The sequence below is a fragment of the Candoia aspera genome, chromosome 8, assembly GCF_035149785.1.
Source record: "Candoia aspera isolate rCanAsp1 chromosome 8, rCanAsp1.hap2, whole genome shotgun sequence".
NCBI lineage: Eukaryota > Metazoa > Chordata > Lepidosauria > Squamata > Boidae > Candoia > Candoia aspera.
This window is the reverse complement of record NC_086160.1, coordinates 64,478,173-64,503,676: the sequence shown is the minus strand read 5'-3', so window position 1 is coordinate 64,503,676 and position 25,504 is coordinate 64,478,173. Positions and strand designations below refer to the sequence as shown.

At 42.8% G+C, this 25,504-nt stretch overlaps 1 protein-coding gene across 1 annotated transcript in view; it reads left to right on the top strand.

Annotated features, from left to right (window-relative positions):
* The first annotated feature begins 375 nt into the window (after positions 1-375).
* DSPP (dentin sialophosphoprotein) overlaps positions 376-25,504 on the top strand; it is a 62,263-nt gene continuing 37,134 nt past the window's right edge. The window contains exons 1-2 of the mRNA XM_063310737.1: positions 376-435; positions 1,739-3,545. Of these exons, the coding sequence (XP_063166807.1) occupies positions 376-435; positions 1,739-3,545 (1,867 nt within the window). The remainder of the gene's footprint in view (positions 436-1,738; positions 3,546-25,504) is intronic.

The window sequence follows — 25,504 nt, the reverse complement described above, 5'->3', positions numbered from 1 at the left end:
ATATGCCAGCAGAGGAAAATGCTACTGAAAGAGAAAGACATAGGGATACTTTAGAAGGTGAATATTTCAATGGCTCCAGTTATGGAATTGGGGAAGAGAATATTAATTATAGAACACAAAGAGAACTTTCTGAGAGTGATCCAAATTATAAGAAGCGTGGCATTAAAGATCAAACCAATATCAGCAATCAAACTGGTGAAGAGTTCAGAGGCAGTAGAGGAATCCAGGGCAATCACATTCAAAGCTTAACTGACATGGATGGACATAGATATGCAATTAATGGGCCTGGAGATAACACAGTAAATATACTGATGGGAAGAAAGGTCCATGGGGAAAGTATACACTGGGCAGACATTGATGAAGGTGGGAGTGGTAATGGTGGAGAGCCCAATGAAGAAGGTTCTAGTGATGGCTGGGGAGATGGAATCTCAGAAGGTACAAAAAACCTTGGAGAAAATGAGAGGGAAAGCCATAGTAATGGGAACAACACTCAGGCTTGTGTTAATGGTACAAAAATAACCAGTCCAAACAAGGAAAGAGAGGGTGATGCAGGCAATGTGGATGATTCACTCAACACTGGTAATGAAGAGGGTTTTCAAGGTCGTGGTGATGTGAGCCCTGAAAAAAAGCGTGTGAGATGCCTTGGAAAGAAAATAAACAATGTTCTGGGCTCAGATGGCAATGCTAAGGTGAGCTGATTATTTATTTATTCTAAAGATGTACCTACTGTTTGTGGCTAGAAAAGATAAAATAATCATCAGTTTATGATTTTCAAATGACAATGGTGTTAGTATCATGGGACATAAAATCTTGCTGTTCTTTGCACTGATTTCTTCAGACTGATTTTTCAGGCATGCAAACAGCTACTGGGGAGGGAGGAAGAGATAAAGAAAAGGAAAGTTTCCTTCTATGTATTTGGTAGGTTAAATTAACTTACAATTCCAATTATTTTAGGGGCATTTAACTTCTAAGTCAGTCTTCCCCCATCTGATGCTCTTCAGACATACAGCATTCAAATTGGAAGTCCTTGATTCTCACAATCTTCAGGCCACTATGGGCTGGGGGTTCTAGGAACAGGGTAAGGAAGGCTGATCAAAGTAGTGTTAAGATAGTTCCACCACTACCTCCACAATCCCAATGGTTGTTGGATGCCAGTTTGTGATGAAGAGGCCCAAACTGAAGTCCATCCTCAGCCACATATTGAGCTAATTCTGGACTAGGCACTCAGTCCAGCTTATCTCACAGAGTTGTTGTGAAAACAAAATTGGAGAAGGGAGTACTGTATATACCAGCTTAGCTCCTGGAGGAAAGGCAGCAAATAATTAATGACTACAAAAAGGCCTTGCCAATTAATGTGCATTTCAACTTAGTTACATTCAGCACATTATCTGGAACTGTAGAAGGAAGTTCTGCTTCTTTCACAGGGAGAAATGATGCCTGCAAATGTTCTCATCTAGCTTTAGTAACAGATGTTTGTGTTGAGGGCCTGTCTCCAATTTAAACTGAAATTCTGGTAACAAGTTACGATAGGCCAGTATATCTCTAAAGGGTATCATGCCAAAGTATTATACAGTAACAGGGAGAGGAAGAAATTATTTCAAGCTGGGAAGCTGTATTTTGAGGGATCTATTGAACTCTTTCACTGCTTGCAACATTTGACCAATGTTGGCTTTGGATGAAGGCATCACTGCTTCTTGATACGGTTAAATATATGCTTTCCTTTCCTTTTTGTCATCAGGACACAGAGAATAACACTGCAGCTGTAAACAGTAGCACTACAAATGGTGGTAACACGAATGATAATGCTAGGAATATGCTCAACAATGCAAACTCCTCTCAAGATACCATCCAGGCTATACACAGAGGTGATGGGGAAGGCAGCAGTGGTCATGAGGACATCAGTGAAAATGACAGCAGAAATGTGTATAGCTTCAGTGATGAACTGATGCAAGGGGATGAGCCCAGCAAAAGCCAAGATTCCGAAGGCTCAGAAAACAGCAGCCAGCAAGATCTCCTCAGCCAGGCAAGTGGTGGGGAAGAGCTGGAAAGCACATCTTCAGGAGAGGAAGAGGAGCCAAGTAGTAATGCCAGCAGTGAGCAGTCAGAGAGCAACGGTGAAGACAGTGGCAGCCAACAGGAGAGCAATGAAAGTACCAGTCAGCCAGGCAGTGATGACAGTGAGAATGGTGGCCCATCTGTCAGCAGTGAAAGTGATAGTCAACCAGATAGCAGCCAAAGCCAGTCTGAGAACAGCAGTGAAGGTGCCAGTGAATCCAAGAGCAGCAGTGAAGGTGCCAGTGAATCCAAGAGCAGCAGTGAGAGTGACAGTGATAGCAGTAGCAGCAGTGAGAGTGACAGTGATAGCAGTAGCAGCAGTGAGAGTGACAGTGAATCCAAGAGCAGCAGTGACAGTGATAGCAGTAGCAGCAGTGAGAGTGACAGTGAATCCAAGAGCAGCAGTGAGAGTGATAGCAGTAGCAGCAGTGAAGGTGCCAGTGAATCCAAGAGCAGCAGTGAGAGTGACAGTGATAGCAGTAGCAGCAGTGAAGGTGCCAGTGAATCCAAGAGCAGCAGTGAGAGTGACAGTGATAGCAGCAGCAGCAGTGAAGGTGCCAGTGAATCCAAGAGCAGCAGTGAGAGTGATAGCAGTAGCAGCAGTGAGAGTGCCAGTGAATCCAAGAGCAGCAGTGACAGTGATAGCAGTAGCAGCAGTGAGAGTGCCAGTGAATCCAAGAGCAGCAGTGAGAGTGACAGTGATAGCAGTAGCAGCAGTGAGAGTGCCAGTGAATCCAAGAGCAGCAGTGAGAGTGATAGCAGTAGCAGCAGTGAGAGTGCCAGTGAATCCAAGAGCAGCAGTGACAGTGATAGCAGTAGCAGCAGTGAGAGTGCCAGTGAATCCAAGAGCAGCAGTGAGAGTGACAGTGATAGCAGTAGCAGCAGTGAGAGTGCCAGTGAATCCAAGAGCAGCAGTGAGAGTGATAGCAGTAGCAGCAGTGAGAGTGCCAGTGAATCCAAGAGCAGCAGTGAGAGTGACAGTGATAGCAGTAGCAGCAGTGAGAGTGCCAGTGAATCCAAGAGCAGCAGTGAGAGTGATAGCAGTAGCAGCAGTGAGAGTGCCAGTGAATCCAAGAGCAGCAGTGACAGTGATAGCAGTAGCAGCAGTGAGAGTGCCAGTGAATCCAAGAGCAGCAGTGAGAGTGACAGTGATAGCAGTAGCAGCAGTGAGAGTGCCAGTGAATCCAAGAGCAGCAGTGAGAGTGATAGCAGTAGCAGCAGTGAGAGTGCCAGTGAATCCAAGAGCAGCAGTGACAGTGATAGCAGTAGCAGCAGTGAGAGTGACAGTGAATCCAAGAGCAGCAGTGAGAGTGATAGCAGTAGCAGCAGTGAAGGTGCCAGTGAATCCAAGAGCAGCAGTGAGAGTGACAGTGATAGCAGTAGCAGCAGTGAAGGTGCCAGTGAATCCAAGAGCAGCAGTGAGAGTGACAGTGATAGCAGTAGCAGCAGTGAAGGTGCCAGTGAATCCAAGAGCAGCAGTGAGAGTGACAGTGAATCCAAGAGCAGCAGCAGCAGTGAGAGTGATGGTAACAGTCAAGCAGGCAGCAGTGGAAACAGTGCCCGGGAGAGCGAGAGCGATTCAGCAGACCAGTCCGGCAGCAACAGTGCTGCAGATACAGTGGAGAATTCCAACGAAACTGGACCTGAAGCAAGTGAGGAAAAGAACAGCGGTGCTCAGCCAGGCAGTGCAGGCTCCGAAAGTGAATCTATAAGTCAAGGAAGCGAGAGCCGTGATTTAACTAGTGATTACTAACCAAACGAGAAGAATGATCAAATGAAAATATTTTGCAGCAATGGGAACTCTTGTGATGGCAGAGGGGAAATAAAAAACCCATGCCAATTTATAGAAGCCAGGTCAATAGTCCTAAACCCAGTTATCTGGAAGCTTTTCTAAAAACCCATCAGACTTCAGAGTAAGTGCAGTTAATGCAAATTAGGGAGATATTAAGATAAAAGTTTGTCAAGTCCTGATAGATGTGAGTCAACAATGCTCAGAGCTCTTGTTCCTAAGTACAGCCACTTCGCTTGCACTGGATTATGTAGCTTCACCCAGTGGAATTTTGATTGTCAGTAAATAGAATATAAAACTGAAGCTCAGGTTCAGTCTTCATATTACACGTCTGCTCATAAAAGGGTTGATTTACATAAGCATATTCATTACTTTATTGCAACATGAAGTGATGGCTTGCAAGTGTGAATGAGCCTTTACTCATATATCTCCTTTGAACAATCCCCATGGATCTGTTTTCCTTACTTATTGAGTATTATGGCTCCAACACCACATGCTTAACTCCACATATGCCCCCTGTGTAAACTGTAAAATAAATTATTATTTTTCACGGCGTCTCATGGATATTTATTGGGAACGGTTCACCCAATTTTTACTCTCCGATTCAAAATAGGAAAAGGATGCTTATAAGTTGCCTACATTTATCCATGGGCAGAGGCTATAATATCTTCTCTGCATCCAGGATTCTTATCCTAAATAGAATTCATCAGGGGAAGCACTATTTGATACAAATATAACTTATTTGTTATATTTGTATCAAATATAACACAGAGCTTTTATTATAGAAAGGTCCTGCTTTAGACATGGAAGACATGACATTATAACCTTTTATTTGTAAGCCTCCTTGAGTTCATCTTTTTCTTAGGGTAAGCTCTTATTAAGGCAAAAAGGAAAGAAAAAGCTGAAAAATGCCTTTTGCCTGATGACCGCAAAACCTCTTCCTAAAGAGTACCTTTGTTTACAGGGAACATTTTCAAGTTGCAATCAAATTCAAATTTGGTGAGAGCTGAAACTGAAAAGTCATCTAGATTCTTGGATCTGGTATATCAAATAAATGTTTTTAAAACCGGGTGGTTTCACTCCTTTCTCTGAGCAGTGGACAACTTAAGCATCTCTGTTTCTTTTAAAGCTAGGACAGAGATTCTGACACCCTCCAGATGTTGCATTCCAAGTCCCATAATTCCTAATTTTATGGCCAATGTTGAAGGCTGTGGGGAGTTGAAGTTCAACTGTATTTGAAAGCTAAAGATTGCCAACTTTTGCCCTAAAGAGTAGGCACATTCATAAGTATACCAGTTGAACAGATATCATAAAATCTACCAGTTTTGTTCTTCCTTCAAAATAAGTTCTTTTATGTTATTTTTCTATCTTGTTTCTCACTCCTGCTCAGATTGGTCCTTCGGAAGGAAAAGGGCCAACTCTCAGCAACTATAGCAACACAGATCTAAATTTTCAGATAAATGACATCCACAGCCACACACAAAACCTTAGAAGCTTATAGCATTTCAATACAGGGAAAAGCAAAATAATAAAAAAAAGCCTGAATATGATTTTGGTTTATTGTTTGTTTAAAACATTTGCTCCCATTGTTTTGTTTGGATGGGGAGCAATTTGTTTAACTTGCTTTTGAATATAGACTTATTGAATATTGTATTTTGTACTAAGCTTAAATATTTCATCTCTGAATTATGCAATATTATTCACTAATTGGAAATATATATATATACAGAAACGTCAGCTCCAAATGAAAATAATTTTGAAATGTACTGTTTTAGAGGGTTTTTGTTCTGCAAAAAGTTCATGTTGGGCAAAATTATGTACAAAAATACAGATATTTAAAATAATGCTACAAAACTCCAAAGTTCTCAGCTTAATATAGAAGTAGAATGAACCACATTTTGAATTTAAAAAAATCAAAATTAGGAAGTTTTGGGAGAAATCAAAATTATCAGTTTTGTAAAAACAGAGATATTCAGATTGGCAGATTTGACCATCTCTATTCAGTCTCAAAAACTTCTGATCTGGAATCAGATTTTCCAAAACTGACATCCAAAGGCATTTTATTTCATTCAAGAACATTCCCATTGGTTTATTGTTCCATGCTTTACCTTTTCTTTTTAGAACTGCAGAGCTGATCTGAAATTGATAATATTAATGATTGTGTGGCAGGGATATAGTCGAAAAGGGGATGTTCTTCATAGCACAGTAAGCCATGGATATAAAATATTTCTCAAACCCTGACCTGGCTAAGAAATAGTTCCAGATGCTATTGCAGAAAGGTCTGTCTGAGAAATTCACTGTGGAATAAAAAATCAACCAGATTCAACAGTCTGTGTCTGAGCACCACATTAAGATATGAAAAATATATTTTAAGAGCATTTGTTCTTTTTATATTCTAAACCTCATAATTATCAGAACAGGATAAACACACAACTGCGGAAATGAGTCTGCTGTCTTTGGCACACATACCCGTGCTATAAACCTCTTTTATTTATTTATTTATATTTATTTTATTAATTACATTTATATCACCACCCATCTCCCCCAGTGGGGGACTCTGGGCAGTTTACAATAAATAGCATTAAAACATAGCTAGATAAAAATTACATTAAAATATACATAAAAGCAAACATGAAAGTGGAGATGGATCACTAAGGGGTACTATGGCGCCAGCCATCCCCAGGTGGAGCTATCTCTCTCCCCCTCCCAAGCAAGGCGGCAGAACCAGGTCTTAAGTTTCTTCCGGAAGTCCGAGAGTGAGGAAATCTGTCTCAACTCCGGGGGCAAGAAGTTCCAAAGGGCGGGCACCACTGCAGAGAAGGCTCGCCTCCTGGACCCCGCTAGATGAAATTCCTTTGCTGATGGGGTCCGTAGCATGCCCTCCCTGCCTGACCAGGTGGGTCAGGTCGATGTTATGGGGATGAGACAGTCCCTCAGGTACCCTGGTCCTATGCCATGTAGGGCTTTAAAGGTGATAACCAACACCTTGAATTGGACCCGGAAGCAAACTGGTACCCAATGCAGCTCGCATAACAGTGGTGTCACATGGGCTGATTTTACAGCCCCAATAACTGTCCGTGCAGCCGCATTCTGGACCAGCTGAAGCTTCCAAATACTTTTCAAGGGTAGCCCCGTGTAGAGTGCATTGCAGTAGTCTACATGGGAGATGACAAGGGCATGAGTGACTGTTTGGAGGGCATCTTGGTCCAGGAATGGGCGTAGCTGGTGCACCACCTGAAGATGTGCAAAGGCCCTCCTGGCCGCAACTGCCACCTGCTCTTTGAGCAGGAGTCGCGAGTCCAAGAGGACCCCCAGGTTCTTCACTGGTTCCAAATGGGGCAGTGCCACCCCATCCAGAACCAAAGATGACAACTTCCTGGAACCTGAGGAGCCATCAATCCACAGCCACTCTGTCTTACCAGGGTTCAGTTGAAGTCTGTTGTTCCCCATCCAGGACCCCACAGCCCCCAGGCACCTGAAAAGGGTGGAGACGGTATCACTTATTTCACCCGGGATGGAGATATATAACTGGGTATCATCAGCATATTGAAGATACCTCATCCCATGGTGATGGATGATCTCACCCAGCGGTTTCATGTAGATGTTAAATAGGAGAGGAGAGAGTACCGAACCCTGCAGCACCCCACAAAGGAGGGGTCGAGGGCTGGATCTCTCCTCTCCTATCACCACAGATTGGGAACGGCCCTGGAGGAAGGAGGTGAACCAGCGCAAAACTACCCTGCCCACCCCCAACCCCCTGAGCCGCCCCAGAAGAATACCATGGTCGACAGTATCGAAAGCCGCTGAGAGGTCCAAGAGAGCCAGGATGGATGCACTCCCTCCATCCCCACTCCTGCCAGAGATCATCCATAAGTGCGACCAATGCAGTCTCCGTCCCATATCCTGGCCTGAAACCTGACTGAAAGGGGTCCAGATAATCCGTTTCCTCCAAAATTCTCTGGAGCTGCAATGCAACCACTTTCTCAACCACCTTTCCCAAAAAGGGAAGGTGGGAGACAGGGCGAAAATTGCCCAGTATAGTAGGGTCCAAGGATGACTTCTTGAGGAGGGGGTATACCAGCGCCTCCTTAAAGGCAGCCGGAAATACCCCCTCCCTCAAAGATGCATTAACCATCGCTTGGACCCAACCACAAGTCACTGCCTGGGCTGATTTTATCAGCCAGGAAGGGCATGGGTCAAGCTGACATGTGGTTGCATTCACAGTCCAGAGAATCCTGTCCACTTCCTCAGGCCAATAGGATGAAACCGTTCCCAGATAACAGGGTAAGTACATTCCCCTGGGATCTCCCCAGACTCCGCTTCACACTTAGAGTCCAACTTAGAATGAAACTGAGTGATTTTATCCTGCAGATGCTGTGAAAACTCTTCTGAATGGCCTTGTACGTGGGTCCCTGGATCTACCTGACCCAGAAGAGATCGAGCAATCTTAAACAAGGCCGTCGGACGGCATTCTGCAGATGCAATAAGAGCAGAGAAATATTCACGTTTCACTGCTCTTACTACCACAAGGTAGGCCTTAATAGCGGCTCTAGCTTGTGTTCGGTCAGATTCAGTCTTCGTCTTCCTCCAGCGACGCTCCAGATGTCTCTTAACCCTCTTCAAAACCCTCAACTCCTCCATAAACCATGGGGAGTGATGGGTTGAGCGAGGCAAGAGAGGACGCATAGGCGCGATCCTGTCCAAGGCCCTGGCTGCGGCCCTATTCCAGGCCATGGCCAGGACCTCCACTAGACCATGCAGCAGGCCCTCGGGAATAACCCCCAGCTCCCTCTGAAACCCTACCGGGTCCATCAGTCACCAGGGGCGGACTAATTGAATGGGTCCAGCCTCCCTGCGGAGCGGGGTGGCACAATAAAATCTCAGGGTCATCAGGGTGTGGTCTGACCATGACAATGGGGACAGATCTAACTCTCCCCTCAGATCACATTGCCACTGTTCCGACAAGGAAACTAAGTCCGGGGTGTGACCACTGTCTCGAGTTGGGTCCCGGATAATCTGGGACAGGCCCATGGCTGCCATGGTAGCCATGAACTCCCGGGCCGTCTCCGAGGTACGTCCCAGGGGTGGCAGATTGAAGTCCCCCAAAACCATAAGCCTGGGGAACTCCACTGCCAACCCCGAGACGGCCTCCAGCAGCTCGGGTAGGGAGGTTGCTATGCAGCAGGGAGGCTGGTACAGCAGCAACACCCCCAACTGTTCTCGGGATCCCAGCTTGAAAAACAGGGTCTCACAACCGGCCACTTGTGGGGCAGGGCCCCTGAAGGCCACTAGAGATTCTCTGATGACAACTGCCACCCCGCCTCCCCTGCCCTGGTGTCTCGGCTGGTGCCACACTTGAAACCCAGCCGGGCACATCTCGGAGAGGGCTACACCCCCTTCCGAGCCCAGCCAGGTCTCGGTGATACACGCCAGGTCTGCCCCCTCCTCTGTGATTAAATCACATATAAGGGGGGCCTTGTTGTTCACTGACCTGGCCTTAAGGAGCAGCAGCCGAAGACCAGGGCCCATGAGGGTCTGTCATCCAGGGCCTGGGTATGATCCTGGAGGGCTGGAACACGCCACTGGTAATAAACACCGGGGGTGTCTTCCCTGAAGATGGCCTGCCCTCTGGGTCCCATCATAACATCCCCGGCCCATCACCACCTCGATGGAATAGCCTGCCCCACAGCCCCCAGAGTTTCCTAATCCGGTAGCCTCCACTCCCAGACCTCCAGAACTCCTGGGCTTAACCAGGGGTCCCTCTTCCCACACATCCATCTTCTCCCACACCATCCACCTTAGGCAGTGGCAATCCCCCCCAGTGCACCAGCTTCTGCTCTCGGCGCTGGTGGGTCACCGCTGCCATCCACACCCTTACAGTGCCCCACCTCAACCTCTCTCACTAGAAGAGGTGGGACACACCAGCCACTCCTAACCACCCCTGACTCTCACTCAAGGGTGGGTAGATTTCCACACCAAACCAATCCTAACCTCCTCCCGAGCCTCTCACTCACACTCACACCAAGGGACCCCAGCCCTCTGCCACCTAATATAATGGGAATGGCCAGTCTACTTTCCCCTCCCCCTCTCTGGAATCCCCTAAGATTTTAAAAGCCAGGGATTTCTCCCAAAGCCACTTCACCCCCCAATCCTTCCCATTTCCCCAAGTCTGTCACCCCAACAGGTTCAGTCTGTTGCGAAGCTGCTGTTGTGGGGCGCTGTCTGGCCCATTGAGATGTGTCCAGGGGCCACTGAGGGAGCACAGGGGGCTACCGGGATTCCGCCGGGGTCCTCCAGGGTCCACACCCATGATATGCTGCCGCCATCAGAAACCTCTGCTGCCCACCACACGCCGCTTCATTCGGGGGGGGGCTCCACTCGTCTCCAGGCCACCAGGGGAGCACAGGGGGCTACCGGGATTCCGACAGGGTCCTCCAGGGTCCACGGGAGGGCTGTTCGCACCCTCCCAGGTATGCTGCTGCTGCTGCCGCCACCGCCTCCTCCAAAAACCTCTGCTGCCCGCCGTTCACCACTTCATTCGGGGGGAGGAATCCAATTGTCTCCAGGTCCACCCCGATTAAGCCGGGGGACCGACCAATCCACCCCACAGCCCCCTCAGCTGACCTGAGAGCCAAGCCAGAGGCAGGACTTGCAGAGGCTCGCAGAGACTAGAAAACCGGCATCTTTCAGCATCTTTCTCGCAGTGTCTTTCTCCCAGCAGCTGCCATCTTGGATTCACCACCATTTATGACTTATGATGAAGAGGTGGAGGGAATTACTTATCAAATTTTATATGACACAAAACTGGGAGGGATATATAATATCCTGCTTCTGTGCATGGTGCGCATTAGCCAGTGGGTATAGAGAGAGGCCTGAAGGTTTGAGGCATCTTTGGGTGTGGGTTATCAAAGAGAAAAGTAAACAAAGGCCCTCCCTTGGTTGTTTTAGTTGAATAAGTTGTTGTTCAAAGTGAATCAGAGTCAGCAACAGTCAGGCCCTTGGCTGAGGCAGGAATCCGAATTCAGGCATCCCCAAGAAAAGGTGTCCCCTTTACCAGGAAGGGATCCCACCTCTCTCTGCCAGACAGATGAATAATTCAGGCACAAATCGCACGGTAGGGCGTAGAGGACCAGACTTCTAGTTCCTGAAAAGCATGCACTTTGGGAGGCTGAAGCGGGTGAGGCAGGCTCATGCAGCGCAGTGCCATTTGGGACCAGTTCTGGAGGCAGCCGCCATTGCTGCAGCGGAGCCAGACTCAGGCGGGCTGTCCTTCAGCGAGATGCGGCGGAGCCCAGCCAGCCGTGGCACCTCCGGACAGGCTCCCTCGCACGCGAGGGGACTTTGTCCTCCAGGCGGCTGCTTAAAGGCCTCGAACCACCTAACCCCGTCCCGTCCCGCTCCCTCCCACTGTGCACAATATGTAAACTGCAACTGTGAAGAGATCTTGGTGTTACTATGCAATAATCACATGGGTGCCAATTCCATGATCAAATGTGGTTTGAAATTGGCCATAACCTGGCCTTCTAAACAAGTATCTTACCCAATTGTGACTTATTGAACAAGCCATAATTAAAAACATGTTTCAGCATCTGTAAACCCAGTCTTGTTCAATGAACCACAATTAGTTGAGATTACACAGCTGGCTAAGCCGTAAACCCTCACAAGATATGCTAGCTGGATTCATACAACTTGCAAGCCAACATCAAACAAACCACAATATAACATAGAACAATGTGCAAACCCAGCTTATATGTATGCATGGTTAACTTCTTGCCATGTTAGGCATATGTCCATCTCACTCTGCAATAATCCTTCATACCATCTCTTAAGTTCTGCCCTTCATAAACTGGAAATACTAAGATTTGAATCAAGACCATTCATCATCCCAAGCATGGTTTAACCACTAAGTTGTAGTTCCTCCTTATAGTAGAATTCTCCTAATAAACTATACTTCGTTTGTTTGTTTGTTTAAAACATGCCCATCTTAAATTAAACTCTGGGCAGCTCACAACCCAAGGATAAAAGCAATATATGCCAGCAATGAAACAATGAAATATATATCCACAATGAAAATAATAAGAAAAAAGCAAAAAAGACACGGTGCCACAGCTAAACCTCACCCTCTCAGAACCAATAGTTAATAAAAATGGATAACATAAAAAAAAATCAAGGAGAAGTGTGATGGAGGAGCACTGTCCAATCTGCAAGCTGGACAAAGAGAAACTACTTCCAGTTTTTGAGGTGGAACCTTTCTGAGGACTATCAGTGATCTTTTCAGTTTTTTTGGAAGCCTGTCCCCATAATGTGTCAGAAAACTGGCTTGGGAGAAGCCTTCCTGGCAGCTATTCCGAACGTTCTTTGTGGGTGTTACAAGGAAGTGGCTGAGCTATGCGTGGGGAAGTGAGGAAGCTGCTTGTTGCTCTCACAGTTCTCCTTCTACTTGGTTAAGTACTTCTCTGCCTCAGTTCCTCATGTCTCACTAACAGGATGTGGCCAAGTTTTATTTCAGTCCGGTTGGGTGCAGTTGGTGGTGTGAGGCTTCCTAGTGTCTCTTCATAGCCATAGACAAATCTTCTGGGAAGGGTCTTGTCATATCCACATTGGTTCATTCCTTTGTGTCCTATTTCCACATTAATCCATTACTTTTTAAAAGTATGCATTTAAATATGCATTTTAAACAGAGCTAAAAATACATGTCAGCAGTGGGAGAAATTCAAAATCTGATAGATAACTATTTCCTCCTTCAGCCATAAGTGCATAAAACTTGGATTGCATCAGTTTCAAATTCCTCAAGCTCCTTACTACTTTATTGTGCATTTATTAACCTAAGAATGAGTGTATCAGGAATGTAGGAGATCAGTGTGAATAAAGAACACTTTAACTTATAGCAGTGACCTTTCCTATGTCTTCCAGATGTCTTGCTTTCTATGTTTCCATCAACCACACTGAGAATTCTAGGACCTGAAGTTTGAAAATCTCAAGGTACTACTGTAGTTTAAAGAAGTCTAATATAGAATTCATCAGTGAGTGGATTTGTTCAGCTGTAGATTTATTTCCAGATATTATTCAAAGCCATTCAATATGTCTCCTCTATGCTAAAAAGGTAAGCTACCTTTTGGAGTAAGTGTTAAAGCCAAATTTTCAAAATGGCTTGACTCTTCAGAAACAAAACAGCTGCCATGGAAATGTTATTAAAATCCCAGCAGATTTTATCAATCTGCATATCTGTCTACAGCAAACATACAGTTTTGCTGTGTTAGTGCCACAAAGGGAAAAAATCAGCAGTTGCATTTTAATTTGAAAGGTATTCCAAGTACCCTCTTAAACAGTGGCTGCCAAGCCAGAAGACATGATAGCCCTCAAATAATGTCATCAAAAGCAGTTCTTGAGGGCATTTCAAGACAAACCAATTGTTTGTTCAACACTTATGTTTAGCAGGAAGTATCCCTGTTTCAGGTATGACAACATCTTGGCTCTATACAAGGGTGACATTGCAATTGTTTATACTCATAAACCTGCCCTCATGTGAAACAGCATAATTTTAGAAATCCAAATGAACCCTTAGTGAGATCTCTCATTAAAAGAAAACTAGTCTAGTCATTTTGAGAACCACAGCTTATTTTTAGGAAAACTATCCTTCTGGAGGCAGAAGGGAAGCGTAGGCAGGCTGGATGGATGGTGACAACTGATGACATCACCCTCTTTCCCAAGACAGCTGATTGGTCCTCTCTTAACTGCGGCAGAGTTTAAATTCATGCACTGTCATAGACGATACCAAAATCTGATATTTGAAAATAAGATTCAATATTTTTCTGCTGTAAGGAGGTTTTTTTTTTAAAAAAAGACAAGAACTTCTGGAGCAAGCCATTGGAATAAGCAAAGGTAAAAATTACTAATTCCTTCTTTCGTTCTGAAGTTGTTAAGAATAAAAGCTAATACAGAAAACACTTGCTGGTGTATGTTAGCAAGAGAAATTAGAGAATAAGTAGATTATTATTAACTGTAAAGCCTATAAATCTTAAAACTCAGCTTTAATTATCTCATCTTTCAAATCTGTACATGTAAAAGAGTGGAATGAGAACCTTAAAGAAGAGTTTCTTTTAAAAAGTATCAAAGATTTTTATCATTTTAATCATTAATAATTAAAAACATTCAACAATTTAAAGTTTTTTAAAAACTCAAATAAAATTTGAATGGATACAAACAAAAACCAATGAATTTTGAATATAAATTAATTTCACCTCTGTAAATAAGATTTATTTTGATTTCATTATTAACTGTGGAATTATGTATTTCCCCTCAGCTAAAGATATTGGTGGACTTAGGGATGATTCATATATTTCTGCTCACTGTTTCATATCTTTCTCCTTAATTGATGAGTCTTAGCCAAAGGGACAGTGTCATTATTAACCTGTGATAGAAAACATGTAGAAGTCATTACCTGATGCTACAGTAAACAAGAGAAGCATGTGTGATATCACCAATTATTTCTATAGGAGATATTGGTGGCTTTCAGAAGCAGGAGAATTTATTCCTAGGTATCAATTTATGGGACAAGGGAAAAACTTGTAGGCTCATTGATTTTGGTTGGACAAAATTCAAACCAACAAAATAAACCCCAAATATTCTGAACTGCTATAGGCTATATATGTACTGTGGAGAGAAAGGGCAGGTCTAATTTATGGCACCAGGGTGCATATAAACTTATTTTTCAGACAACCATTAACCATTGCTCTCAATGCATTATGAAAAGACCATGTACATATGAACCTGTGTACATACAAATATTTCTGATGGTCACTTCTTTATTACCATCATCATGGCAGTACAATCAGTAGTTTGATAGTTGTACACACTTTCTATGTGTATATGAGCAAGCTGAAATTGACATTTGGTGAGGTGTGTATGGAGTTCTATCTAAAGGACACCAACAATTGTGACAAATGAAGGTGCTGGTCCATGTGTCTATGTAGTATTTTCAGCATTTCCAGCATATAACTAAAAGTTTGTGAAAGCTTTGAGGAGATAAACAATGTTTTTACTATTCTACAATGTTTCTACAATGTTTCTACTAGCCTCTCTGAAAAAATATCAACATTAGTGTTCCTCAAGGAAAAACACAGCTTGCTAATAAGAAGCTGGATTTCCGCATGGATTCTCTCCACTAACCTAAAATTTAAGATGCATTTAAGATGCTTAATGGTAAGCACTGAATTTAAGAAGCTCTCTCCATGAAGAAGAAACAGAAAATAAATTAAAAACACAGTAAAAATCCTGTGCAGTGCCCAGCTTCCCTACTTCAATAGTTCATTTTTGTGTGTCTATACATAGGTATACCTGTCAGAAGTCATACTCCAGAAAAAGACAGGGCCAGGACAAAGAATAAATAAATTAATAGTAATTGAAGTAATACCTATTGATTAAATTTATTATACGTAAACTAAGATCTTTCATTTATAAATGTTCATTATAAAATTAATTGGTTTCCCCAACTGCACGTAGCAACTATTCTCTCTTACATATATACCACACATCCAGAAATGCACAGGTAAATGCACACATAAACATATACTCATATGCACCAATTTCCTCCCACTTTCTTTTTTTATTAGAACTTCATTAGATTTTCAAAATAAGGTTAAAATACAAAATATAGGGTACAGAAAAGCTAGAATACAGAACTAAAGAAAAAAGGAAACCTAAGAAAGTGCAAAAACAGGATGAAAATATAAAGAGAAGGTGACTTCAGACCTTCTCCAACACAGGTACAAATACTTATTATACAAATTTAATCTCTTACCATATACTTTTGCTGACATTATTGCTATAAAAACAAACGGTTTAATCATCAAAACCCAAAATTAAAACTTCATTTTTTTCCATTACCAGCAAGTAATCCAAAAGCAGTTTCCAAGTAGAAACAAATCCAGTCACTGTATTTTCGCTCATCAATGCTGTCAATTTAGCCATTTGCACCAATTCCATTAATTGGACCATCCATTCTTCCCTTGCGGGGATTTGTGCATCTTTCCATCTTTGTGCATACAAAAGTCTTGCTGCTGTTATCATATATAAGAACAAAGTACCACGTTGTTTCTCAAATCGTTGATCCATCAAACCCAGTAGGAACAGTTCTGGTTTCATCTGTATATCCACCTTAAGGATCTTTTGAATCGTAATACATATTTGCTCCCAAAATTTCTTAGCCTTTCCACAAGTCCACCAGAGAGGTAAAAAGTTCCTTTGCCTCAATTTCCTCCCACTTTCCAACAGAAACAGCTAAAAGGGAGAAAAATAGGATGGAGATGTGATAAGAGAAAGGGGTGAGAAAGGAAGGGGGAAAAATCAGAGAACCAAAATTGGAAGGAGAAGAGGTGAGGAAAGAGGTAATTGGACCAAGAAATAAAAGAAAAAGAAATGCTGTTAGCTGTTATAAAAAGGGTTTAAGTTCCATTAAGAAAGGAGCCTCCTTCTTAGCCATGGCTAAACTTCAAAGGGACTAGACTTCAAAGGTATCCACACTTTTCAATATCAGTAGTCATAGTCATTTGCACCTTCTGACCATTTTTTTCCAATAGCTCTTTTAAAAAAAGGACAACTTTCCCAATTCACAGATAATTATCTGGCAGGAAAGGTCCTTGTCTTCCTATAGTAAATATGGTACAACTGATCAGACATTATTTCTGAAAATTGTGTCTTGGAAAGCTATATCTGGCAGCCCATGAATCAAATCTGACTTGCCAGGAGCCACCAGTAGGCTTGTCATTTACTTGTGCCATCCTATGAATAAAGCCTTTTTGCCCTAATTGAGCTAAGATGTATCTCAACACGATAAAAAGGAAGCAACAATGAGAGATCCTTTCCAGAGCTATAATCAATTGCCGAGTACAATTTGGCCACATTTCTTTTGTTGTTACAGACTTCCTAAAATAAAAATGAAGACAAGTGGTCTCTTGCTCATCTCGTTATGGGCTGTCTGCTGGGCTCGTCCTGTAAGTACTCTTTAAAGTTTTAGGGCAGTTCAACATATTTTTCTAAAAGCTTGAACTGACATTTGCCCCTCTGAGCCAAGTTCCTTTTTAAGAGATTTATTTATTTATTTATTTATTTTCTATCCCACCTTTATTATTTTTATAAATAACTCAAGGCAGCAAACATACCTAATACTGTTCCTCCTCCTATTTTCCCCACAACAACAACCCTGTGAGGTGAGTTGGGCTGAGAGAGAGTGACTGGCCCAAGGTCACCCAGCTGGCTTTCATGCCTAAGGCGGGACTAGAACTCTCCTACCATGCCTGATTGGCTCTTGGGCTGAGACAGAAGGACTGGCGCAAGGTCACCCAGCCAGCTTTCATGCCTAAGGCGGGACTAGAACTCTCCTACCATGCCTGATTGGCTCTTGGGCTGAGACAGAAGGACTGGCGCAAAGTCACCCAGCAGGCTTTCGTGCCTAAGGCGGGACTAGAACTCTCCTACCACGCCTGATTGGCTCTTGGGCTGAGAGAGAGGGACTGGCCCAAGGCCACCCAGCGGGCTTTCATGCCTAAGGCGGGACTAGAACTCTCAGTCTCCTGGTTTCTAGCCCAGTGCCTTAACCACTAGACCAAACTCACTCTCTATAACATTTGCATAGTCACCCTTCTTAAAACCAAACTCTGGGTAGCTCACAATAGATGGACAGTAAAAGCATTTATTCATGATTCCTCCTTCTAATATTTTCAGGTATCCAGATACTCAGGGGCACACCACAGCAGCTCCAAAGAACATTGGGTAAGTAAATCAACATCAATATTTTTTCTCAAATTGAGATTTTGGTCACAAAATTATTTTGGAAATAAAAGACAGGAAAGAATGTTGCTACACAAACTAAGCCAACTCAATGAACCCACAACATTCTGAGATGAAATACCAGTGAAGTCACATAGTGGTTGCATTGCATCAGCATAACTGAAGCAACATTTCCTACCCTGGTGTAAGATCTCCTGTAATCCTGCTAGGCATAAGTTTGCACCAATGGTTTCCATTGTAAGGGAGTGGTAGGTAAGCAGTTGGAACTTGGCCTGTGAATAAAGCAAGTCTTCCTTAGATGATGTTTCTTAGGTAGCAGCTTCTACATAAGTCCTCTAAGGCCAGAGAGAGGAATATCTACATAAGAGAGTTGGATTCAGATGATCACCCTTACAGCAGCCCCATTTAAGTAAAGCTAGTCATGAATAATTTAAGTCATAATAGACTTAAAACTGTATATGCCAAGCAGGAATCCATCCATATAGGAGAATTAGGAGGCCACCAGAGAAGCCAAGTTAAATAAAAGGAAACAAACAAATAAATATGTTTGCATGCTATACTTAAGATGCTAGTTGCTGGCTGTCAGTTATGGCCACCACTGATTCTAAACATAACTAAATCTTGATCCAAGCCAAAGAGTTTCCTACACATCAAACAAAAATGTTAGGATTTTATACAATCAAACAGAAATACTGACAAGTATAAATTCTAAAAGGAATCTCTCTCTCTACTGTATCTCTCTCTCTCTCTCTCTCTCTCTCTCTGTCTCTAGCTGCTCAGTGACAAAATAAAAAAAAGAAAGATAATTCCTGAAATAAGAAGCTATGTAGCTATCGAATGCAGAATTTTGTAAAAAATAAATAAATAACAGATCCACTTTACATTAATCATACCTAATCCCCCATGAAATTGTGAGACAATAATTGTGATAAACTTAAGTGCCAAAGATTTGAGGGGACAGAGCATTTCCTGACAGCTGGTTTACCATGCTTTGCATAGTCCATGAATTGGCACAAAATTTGTCATGCATAATTTGTCATGTCCCAGCAGATGTCTTTATTTTTCATTGGAAATGACCCAGGGGTCAGTGGTACTGTCCTGACACCTTTAATATGAATTACGGAAAGTGATTGGTGGATTTCTTCCTGGCGAAAAACATTCACCAGCCACTCTCCTTAATGTGGAATGGGCTGGAGAAGGAGGTGGGTTTTGACAGGCAGGCCAGCATGTTTAGCCACCGGTCAGATCTTGATCCAAAGGGTCAGTGGGGGCTTCCCAGTAAAATCAGGAGAGTTACCACTCACCCTGTAGATCAAGGGTTGCACCTATGCTCACTTGGCACGTGATCTCTCTCTTGTTCTTTTGAGGTTTCTCCATCACACAGTCTTTCTAACTCTTCATATCTCTCTCTCTCTCTCTCTCTCTCTCTCCCCCCCCCCCCCCCACTTTCACCCACTGGTCTTTCTCTTGTGCTCACTCATCAATTTTTCTCTCTCTCTCACTTGTTCTCTTGGGCTCTCTTGCTCACTCTATCTCATTCTATTGCTCACTTGATCTATCCTTTGCTCTGTCACTTTCCTGCTCCATTGCTTGCTCCATCATTCATGCAGTCTGTCGCCTGCTGTATTGTTTGCTTCATTGCTCACTCTACTGCTCACATCTCACTCATCCTCTCTGTTACTCACCCACCCCTCCTCCCCCTTTCTGAATCCTTCTCTTGCTTTCTCTCTTTGTTATTAAAAAAAAAAAAGCTGCCATGGGGGCTTTTGACAGTTGCTAGAAGGTGGACCTTCCACTTGCCAGTGCTGCTCCAAGGTGCAAGCAGCTGATCAGACAGAGTATTTATATGCCCATGTAAATTCAGAGCCCCTGTAAAGCCTGACTAGTGCTTCTTGTGTGCCCAGCCAAATGGCCATGGAGGGAAGTTGTTAGAGAGTCCTCACCTGGCCCTCTGTCTCCCAGCTCACAGATTGCAATCTGTAGTAATGAGATTGACATGGAGAATCAGTGGGCTGGGCTTGCTCTTCATGGGAGATGTATTGCAAATCCAATGGATTGTGGTGTGATAAGATTCTATATCAGCCTTGCAGATGCTATAGATACACTCCCTCCAATTGTAAGCAGTGAGATCAGGTCCTTTAGATGAAAAGGGTGGCAAAAACATCTCCTTTCTGAGTTCTGTCTTGCCAGCAGAAGATCATCAGGTGCTTCTTGAACCATCTGATATTAAACTGCTCTTAGGATGACAATAAGATTATTTGGTTTCTATATTTAGCATATGAATATGTACAAGATACAACTAGCAATGTATCCTTTTATTTCCATTTCTTGGATAGGCTATTGCAGTTGAAGAAAGCTTGAACAATATAGCTGGTTCCACAGACCTTAGTGATGAAGATGCAGGAAACAGACTAAGCTCAAGCACAGAAGACAGAAGAAAAGATCTTGGGGACAACAGCTGCGAAAGTTGTGAAAGGAACAGTTTCCCCAGAAAGGTTTCCAGCAGTAGCCTTGAGAGCTTTTCAGAAGATGAACATGAACGGAGCACTCAAGACAATGAAGAGGGAGGTTATTTCAGACACCAAATGGTCCATAGGAAATGGGCAGACAGCAAGGATTCCCACAACCACTATCACCAAAAGGAAATAAATGAGGAAAGTTCTGATGATGAATCTGCTGGCAGAATGTCATTGGTAGGTCTTCAAAACATTCTTGTATAAGCCCTGAAGTGTAATGGATGGAATTATTTTCCCATTAGAAAAAAAAATTATCATCTTAATTTGCCCCATAGTATATAAAATAGAAGACCCAAAGAATCATCCCAGATAATCACCACCCTGCCTATCTTATTCCCCAATAGAATGTGCTATGCTGCATTCTATTCACACTGAATTCTGGTTCCATCAGAGTCCTCTTCATATGGATGTAAGTCATTAGTTGGGTTCTGCAACACTTTAGATTCCAATAGAAGAGAATATATGTAGCTCAGGGGTGAATTGTGGAGTCCCTGATGCTCTCTGAGCTTAGTTGTTTGCTTGCAGACATTTCATTACCTGACTAGGTAACATCATCAGTGCTAGTGAGTGTGGGGTTTGTTCCCTGTTTATATACAGTAGCTTGACCTGCCAGTGTTGGTGGGGGTGTGGTTTTCTCCTAGGTAGTTCTTTGATTAGGGTATTGTTTTCTGCTTGATTGTTTGTCTGCTTTTTTGTTTGTCTCCTTGGTAGTTCCTTGATTAGTTCCTTGATTAAGTTTGGTCTAGGATGCTCACAGTTTCCCAGTTGAAACTATGGTTGAGTTTGTCAATGTACCCAACAAAATGAATATCATCACAACTTTATCAAAAAGTGCCTGACCACTCCACCCATTACAGTACAACCAACACAAGCTATGAAAAGGATAACACTGCTGTACATGAAAAACATCTCAGAAACTACCAACAGACTGTTACAACCACATACCATCACTGTAGCACACAAGCCAACTAAAGCCCTCCAAAACATCTTAAGTAAACCAAAAGACCCAGGAGCCCAAGAATTAAAAACAGCAGTCATTTACAACATACAGTGTAAGGACTGTAACAGCCACTATGTAGGACAGACAGGCAGAAGGCTAGCAGAGCTCATCCATGAACTAGCAGTCAGAAGACACGATGAAAACTCCTTAATTTCACAACACATGGACAGACTCAACCATAGTTGCAACTGGGAAATGCAGCATCCTAGACCAAGCTAAATCCAAAAATGCTAGGGAATTCCTGGAAGCTTGACATTCAGTCAAATCAGACATAAATAGACACATAGAGATAAACCATATTTGCACAACATTCAAAAGATACAATAAAAAAGCTACTAAGGAAACAAAAAGATCAGAACACATCTTCTCCAGCAGCCAACACCCAGAAAAGCAGGGATTAACACCAGACAAACAATCAAACAGAAAATAATCAAGGAACTACCAAGGAGACAATCTTTTCTCCTTGGATTCTAAAGCAATTCATATCACAAGTTGTTCCTGAACAATGATGGAGATGATGTTGCTGCCCCTCCTAATATAAGCATTGTCAGGCTTGCCCTGCTCTATTTGCCAATAATTTATTTGTTTCCTATCTTTAAATGATGGGAAATGATAATGCCTCTTTTTTAGGCATTATGATTGGGGAAAGATTTGGAGTTACAAAATGGATTTCAAGGACTACATGAAGAGGGATGAAAGAAGTGGAAGCAGCTGCCAGAAACAGGAATGATTCGTAACATGTCTGTTCTACTTCAGTATAAATATAAATTATTAAATGGATTTTATGACCATTGATTTAGGGAGGCCCTTCAATAATGTAGGAAATAATGCCCTATACTTTAAAAAATGTAGTTATGAGATGCATTTTTGTGACTGAATCTGGATAGAAGCTACAATTATTCTATGAAACCTTAAAATGAGCCTATGTTGTTTTCCTCCCTATTTGTCTTCTGGCATAGGAGGACCGAAGTGAAGGCCACCTTTATGGGGCTAACAAAGAATCCAAAGAACAGCCTGATGTTGAGAATGATGGCATGCTTTATACCCCAGAACAAGTCCTTTATACTTTTGTGGAGAAAGGAGGAAGTGATCTAACAGCTGAGGAAGACATCAGTGGTGATGACTCTTTAGATGGAAATAATGATGAAGATCCTGGGTACACTAAAACTCCAAGTGAAGTAGATGCTCTGCAGCCTCCAGCAACTCATGGAGAACAGGATGGTGGTAATACTGTAGGCCGACATTCTGATGATAGTAGCAGCAGCAGCAGTAGCAGCAGTGAAAGCAGAAACGTTGAGAAAGAGGACAACCACATTACTGATTATGGCAGAAGGCATGGAGGTGACAGTTACAGTAGCAGCCAAGAGGACGGATATGATTTTCAAAGTGAGGAAATGCAAGGAGATGACCCAAGGACTTTTGAGAGCCATGACAGTGATTCCCACATGCTTCCTGAGGCTGTTCATTCAAAAGAAAGCAGCCAGGAAATCAGCAGAGAAAAGGGGGAAGGGGAAGCCAAACATCATAGCAAAACAGTAGAACATTTTGACAGAAAAGTATATCATTATGTTGATGGTGATTCAGATGAAGATAACAGCCCTGAATATGAAAAGAACAAATCCTTGAAAGAAGGGGATGATAACTCTGAAGCAGACAGCCAACTTGTAGAAGATACTAGTCAATCAACAGAAAATGTTCCCAGTCAATCCAGGGAAGATGCAACCAGTCATTCTGGGAAGTCTGTAGGGAGTTCATCCAGGGGGCATAGTCACAGCCAATCTAGAGAGAACTTCAACAGCCATTCTAGAGAAGATAAGCACAGCCAATCCAGGGAAGATGATAAGCACAGTCAGTCCAGGGAGGATGATAAGCACAGCCAGTCCAGGGAAGATGATAAGCACAGCCGGTCCAGGGAAGACGATAAGCACAGCCAGTCCAGGGAAGACGATAAGCACAGCCGGTCCAGGGAAGATGATAAGCACAGCCGATCTAGGGAAGATGATAAGCCCAGCCGGTCCAGGGAAGATGACAAGCACAGTTTGTCCAAAGAAGATGCAACCAGAGGGCATAGTCAGAGCCAGTCTAACGAGAACATAAGCAGCCATTCCAGAGAGGACAAACATAGCCAATCAAGGGAAGATGATGTGCACAGTCAATCCAGAGAACTTTCTAGGCAATCAAAAGAAGATGAAGACACAGTATCTGAAGAAGATATAAAGAGTGAATCCACTGAAGATACCAGAAGTTCCCAAGAAAAAGCTGTAGAAAAATCTAAAGAGACAGAAGAATCAGATGAGCACAGTCCTAGCAAATCTAAAGAGCAGGAGAGTCACTCTGTTGAAAAATCAGGAAACATGCCGCCAAGAGCCACCGAATCCAGAGAATTCAAGTGGCACCACAGCAGATCAAGTGAGAAGAGCTCTTCTATGGAGGAGAGTGAAGAATCAGCCGAACACACAAAGGAATCCACTGAGGATGACAGCAGATTGTCTCAAAGTTCATCATCCGAGAGCAGCAAATTATCTGAAGAAAGTGCCAGCAGTGATGACAGTAGTTCAGATGAAGAAGGGCAGGATCAACAAAGCCAATCAGCAGAGACCAGTGAATCCAACGAAGAGGAAGACAGCCATTCTACTGAAAGACACAGTCCATCCAGAGAGGATGCTATGAGCCAGTCTGACAGCATGGAAGATAACAGCTGGTCAAGAAGCATGGAGCTTGAAAACCGAAAGCTAATGCTTGACATTTACCATAACAAACCCTTTAGTGATTATGATGATAATGATTGCCAGGATGGGTATTAATTTAATGCATGAAAAACAAAGAAACCCAATTTTGTACAGTAGTCCGAGGTCAGGATTCTTTATTTTAATTTATTTAATTGTTTTAGCAATGTGAAAGGTGACAGGTAGAATTGATAATTCTAGGAGAACCAGAGGCTCCAATGAAGCACAAATGCACCTGAGAAATGTCAAAGAAGAAAAAAGGAGTTTCTGCAAGTTTTGATACACATTGATTGCCGTGGAATTAAGTTCAAAGAGAAACATGAGTTGAAGCCTTGGATGATATTTCTCAGAATAATCAGTTGAGGAATTTTGCAGGGACTGAAAGAGTTTTGTTAACAGTGGCAGCTGCCAGCAGTTTTCCTTCGCAAACTCTTTCTGCTGTCACTGAGTATTTTTTCAGGGGATGATATTCATTTCTTTCACACAGCCCTAGAGATTCAATTTATACACATGCACATATGCGCACACAACAATCCAGGACATGTAAGTTGACTATTGTTGTAGATTGTGCCTATCAGCTACTTAACAGGAAGTTTTCCCTTTAAGTACACATGGCAGACTGGGCAACCTGGACTCACCGGCCACACATGGTCCCCACCCCTCCTTTTTTTTTTTTTTTTTGCTGCATGGAAGCTCCTGTCCCTTAATTTACACTGCTGAAATCTGGTGACACAACACAGATCCTCCCATGCTATAGCAAATCTTTTAAAAAGTGCAACTTTCAGTCCCAATTCTTTGTCATGATGTCTACGTATCATCCACTTATTTCCTATGGGTTTCAAGGAGGAGGAGGAGGAGGAGGAGGAGGAATAATCCTTAGCCATGCAAAGTTGTCCAACGCTAGCTTCTTAATGTAACTTCTCCTCCCCCACAAGCTCCACCCATCAGAATGTAGGTCAGTATCTCAGAATTTTCTTGGTTCTTGCTATCCAACCATGGAATGCCTACTGTTAAATATTTCTAGACTGAATTAACTGACTAGTGCCTAAATGTTGTTGATGATAAGATGGGAGAAAGGTTTTTTGAGGGGTAAAAAACCTTTTTTTTTTTGGCCATTTTGCAAGATTTTGGAGGGGTAAATGCCTTCCTTCTTTTTACTGTTTCAGTGGGATGAGTGCATACAAGACAGCTTTCATCCCTATTTTAAAAAAAAAAAAAAATCTATTGCAAGGTGGGTTGGCTGGCTGGTTCAGACATGTTTTATTCATATTTAGGAGCAGGCTTCCCCCTGAAGTAAAGCCACGTTTATAAGGAATCCTTGTCTCTTTCCACTGAATGCTTAATGACAGTAGTACAATATAGGTACAACACTTGTGTATTAGGACTAGACTCAATGCTGTATGACTAAGTGGCAAAAAGCAAGTTGGTTACTACAGCGACTGCGTGGAACAAGACAAAGAAAATACATGTCCTGTGTTACATTCCAGTGCACTTCAACTGGTCTGCAGCCTTAGAAATATCAATCATATGGGATGTATGTAATATTTTGTAATAAATGTATAGCTGTATTGGAAAATATTATGTTTTAACCCCTCCTTTTTATACAAGCGGACTTAAATTAAAATTAAAG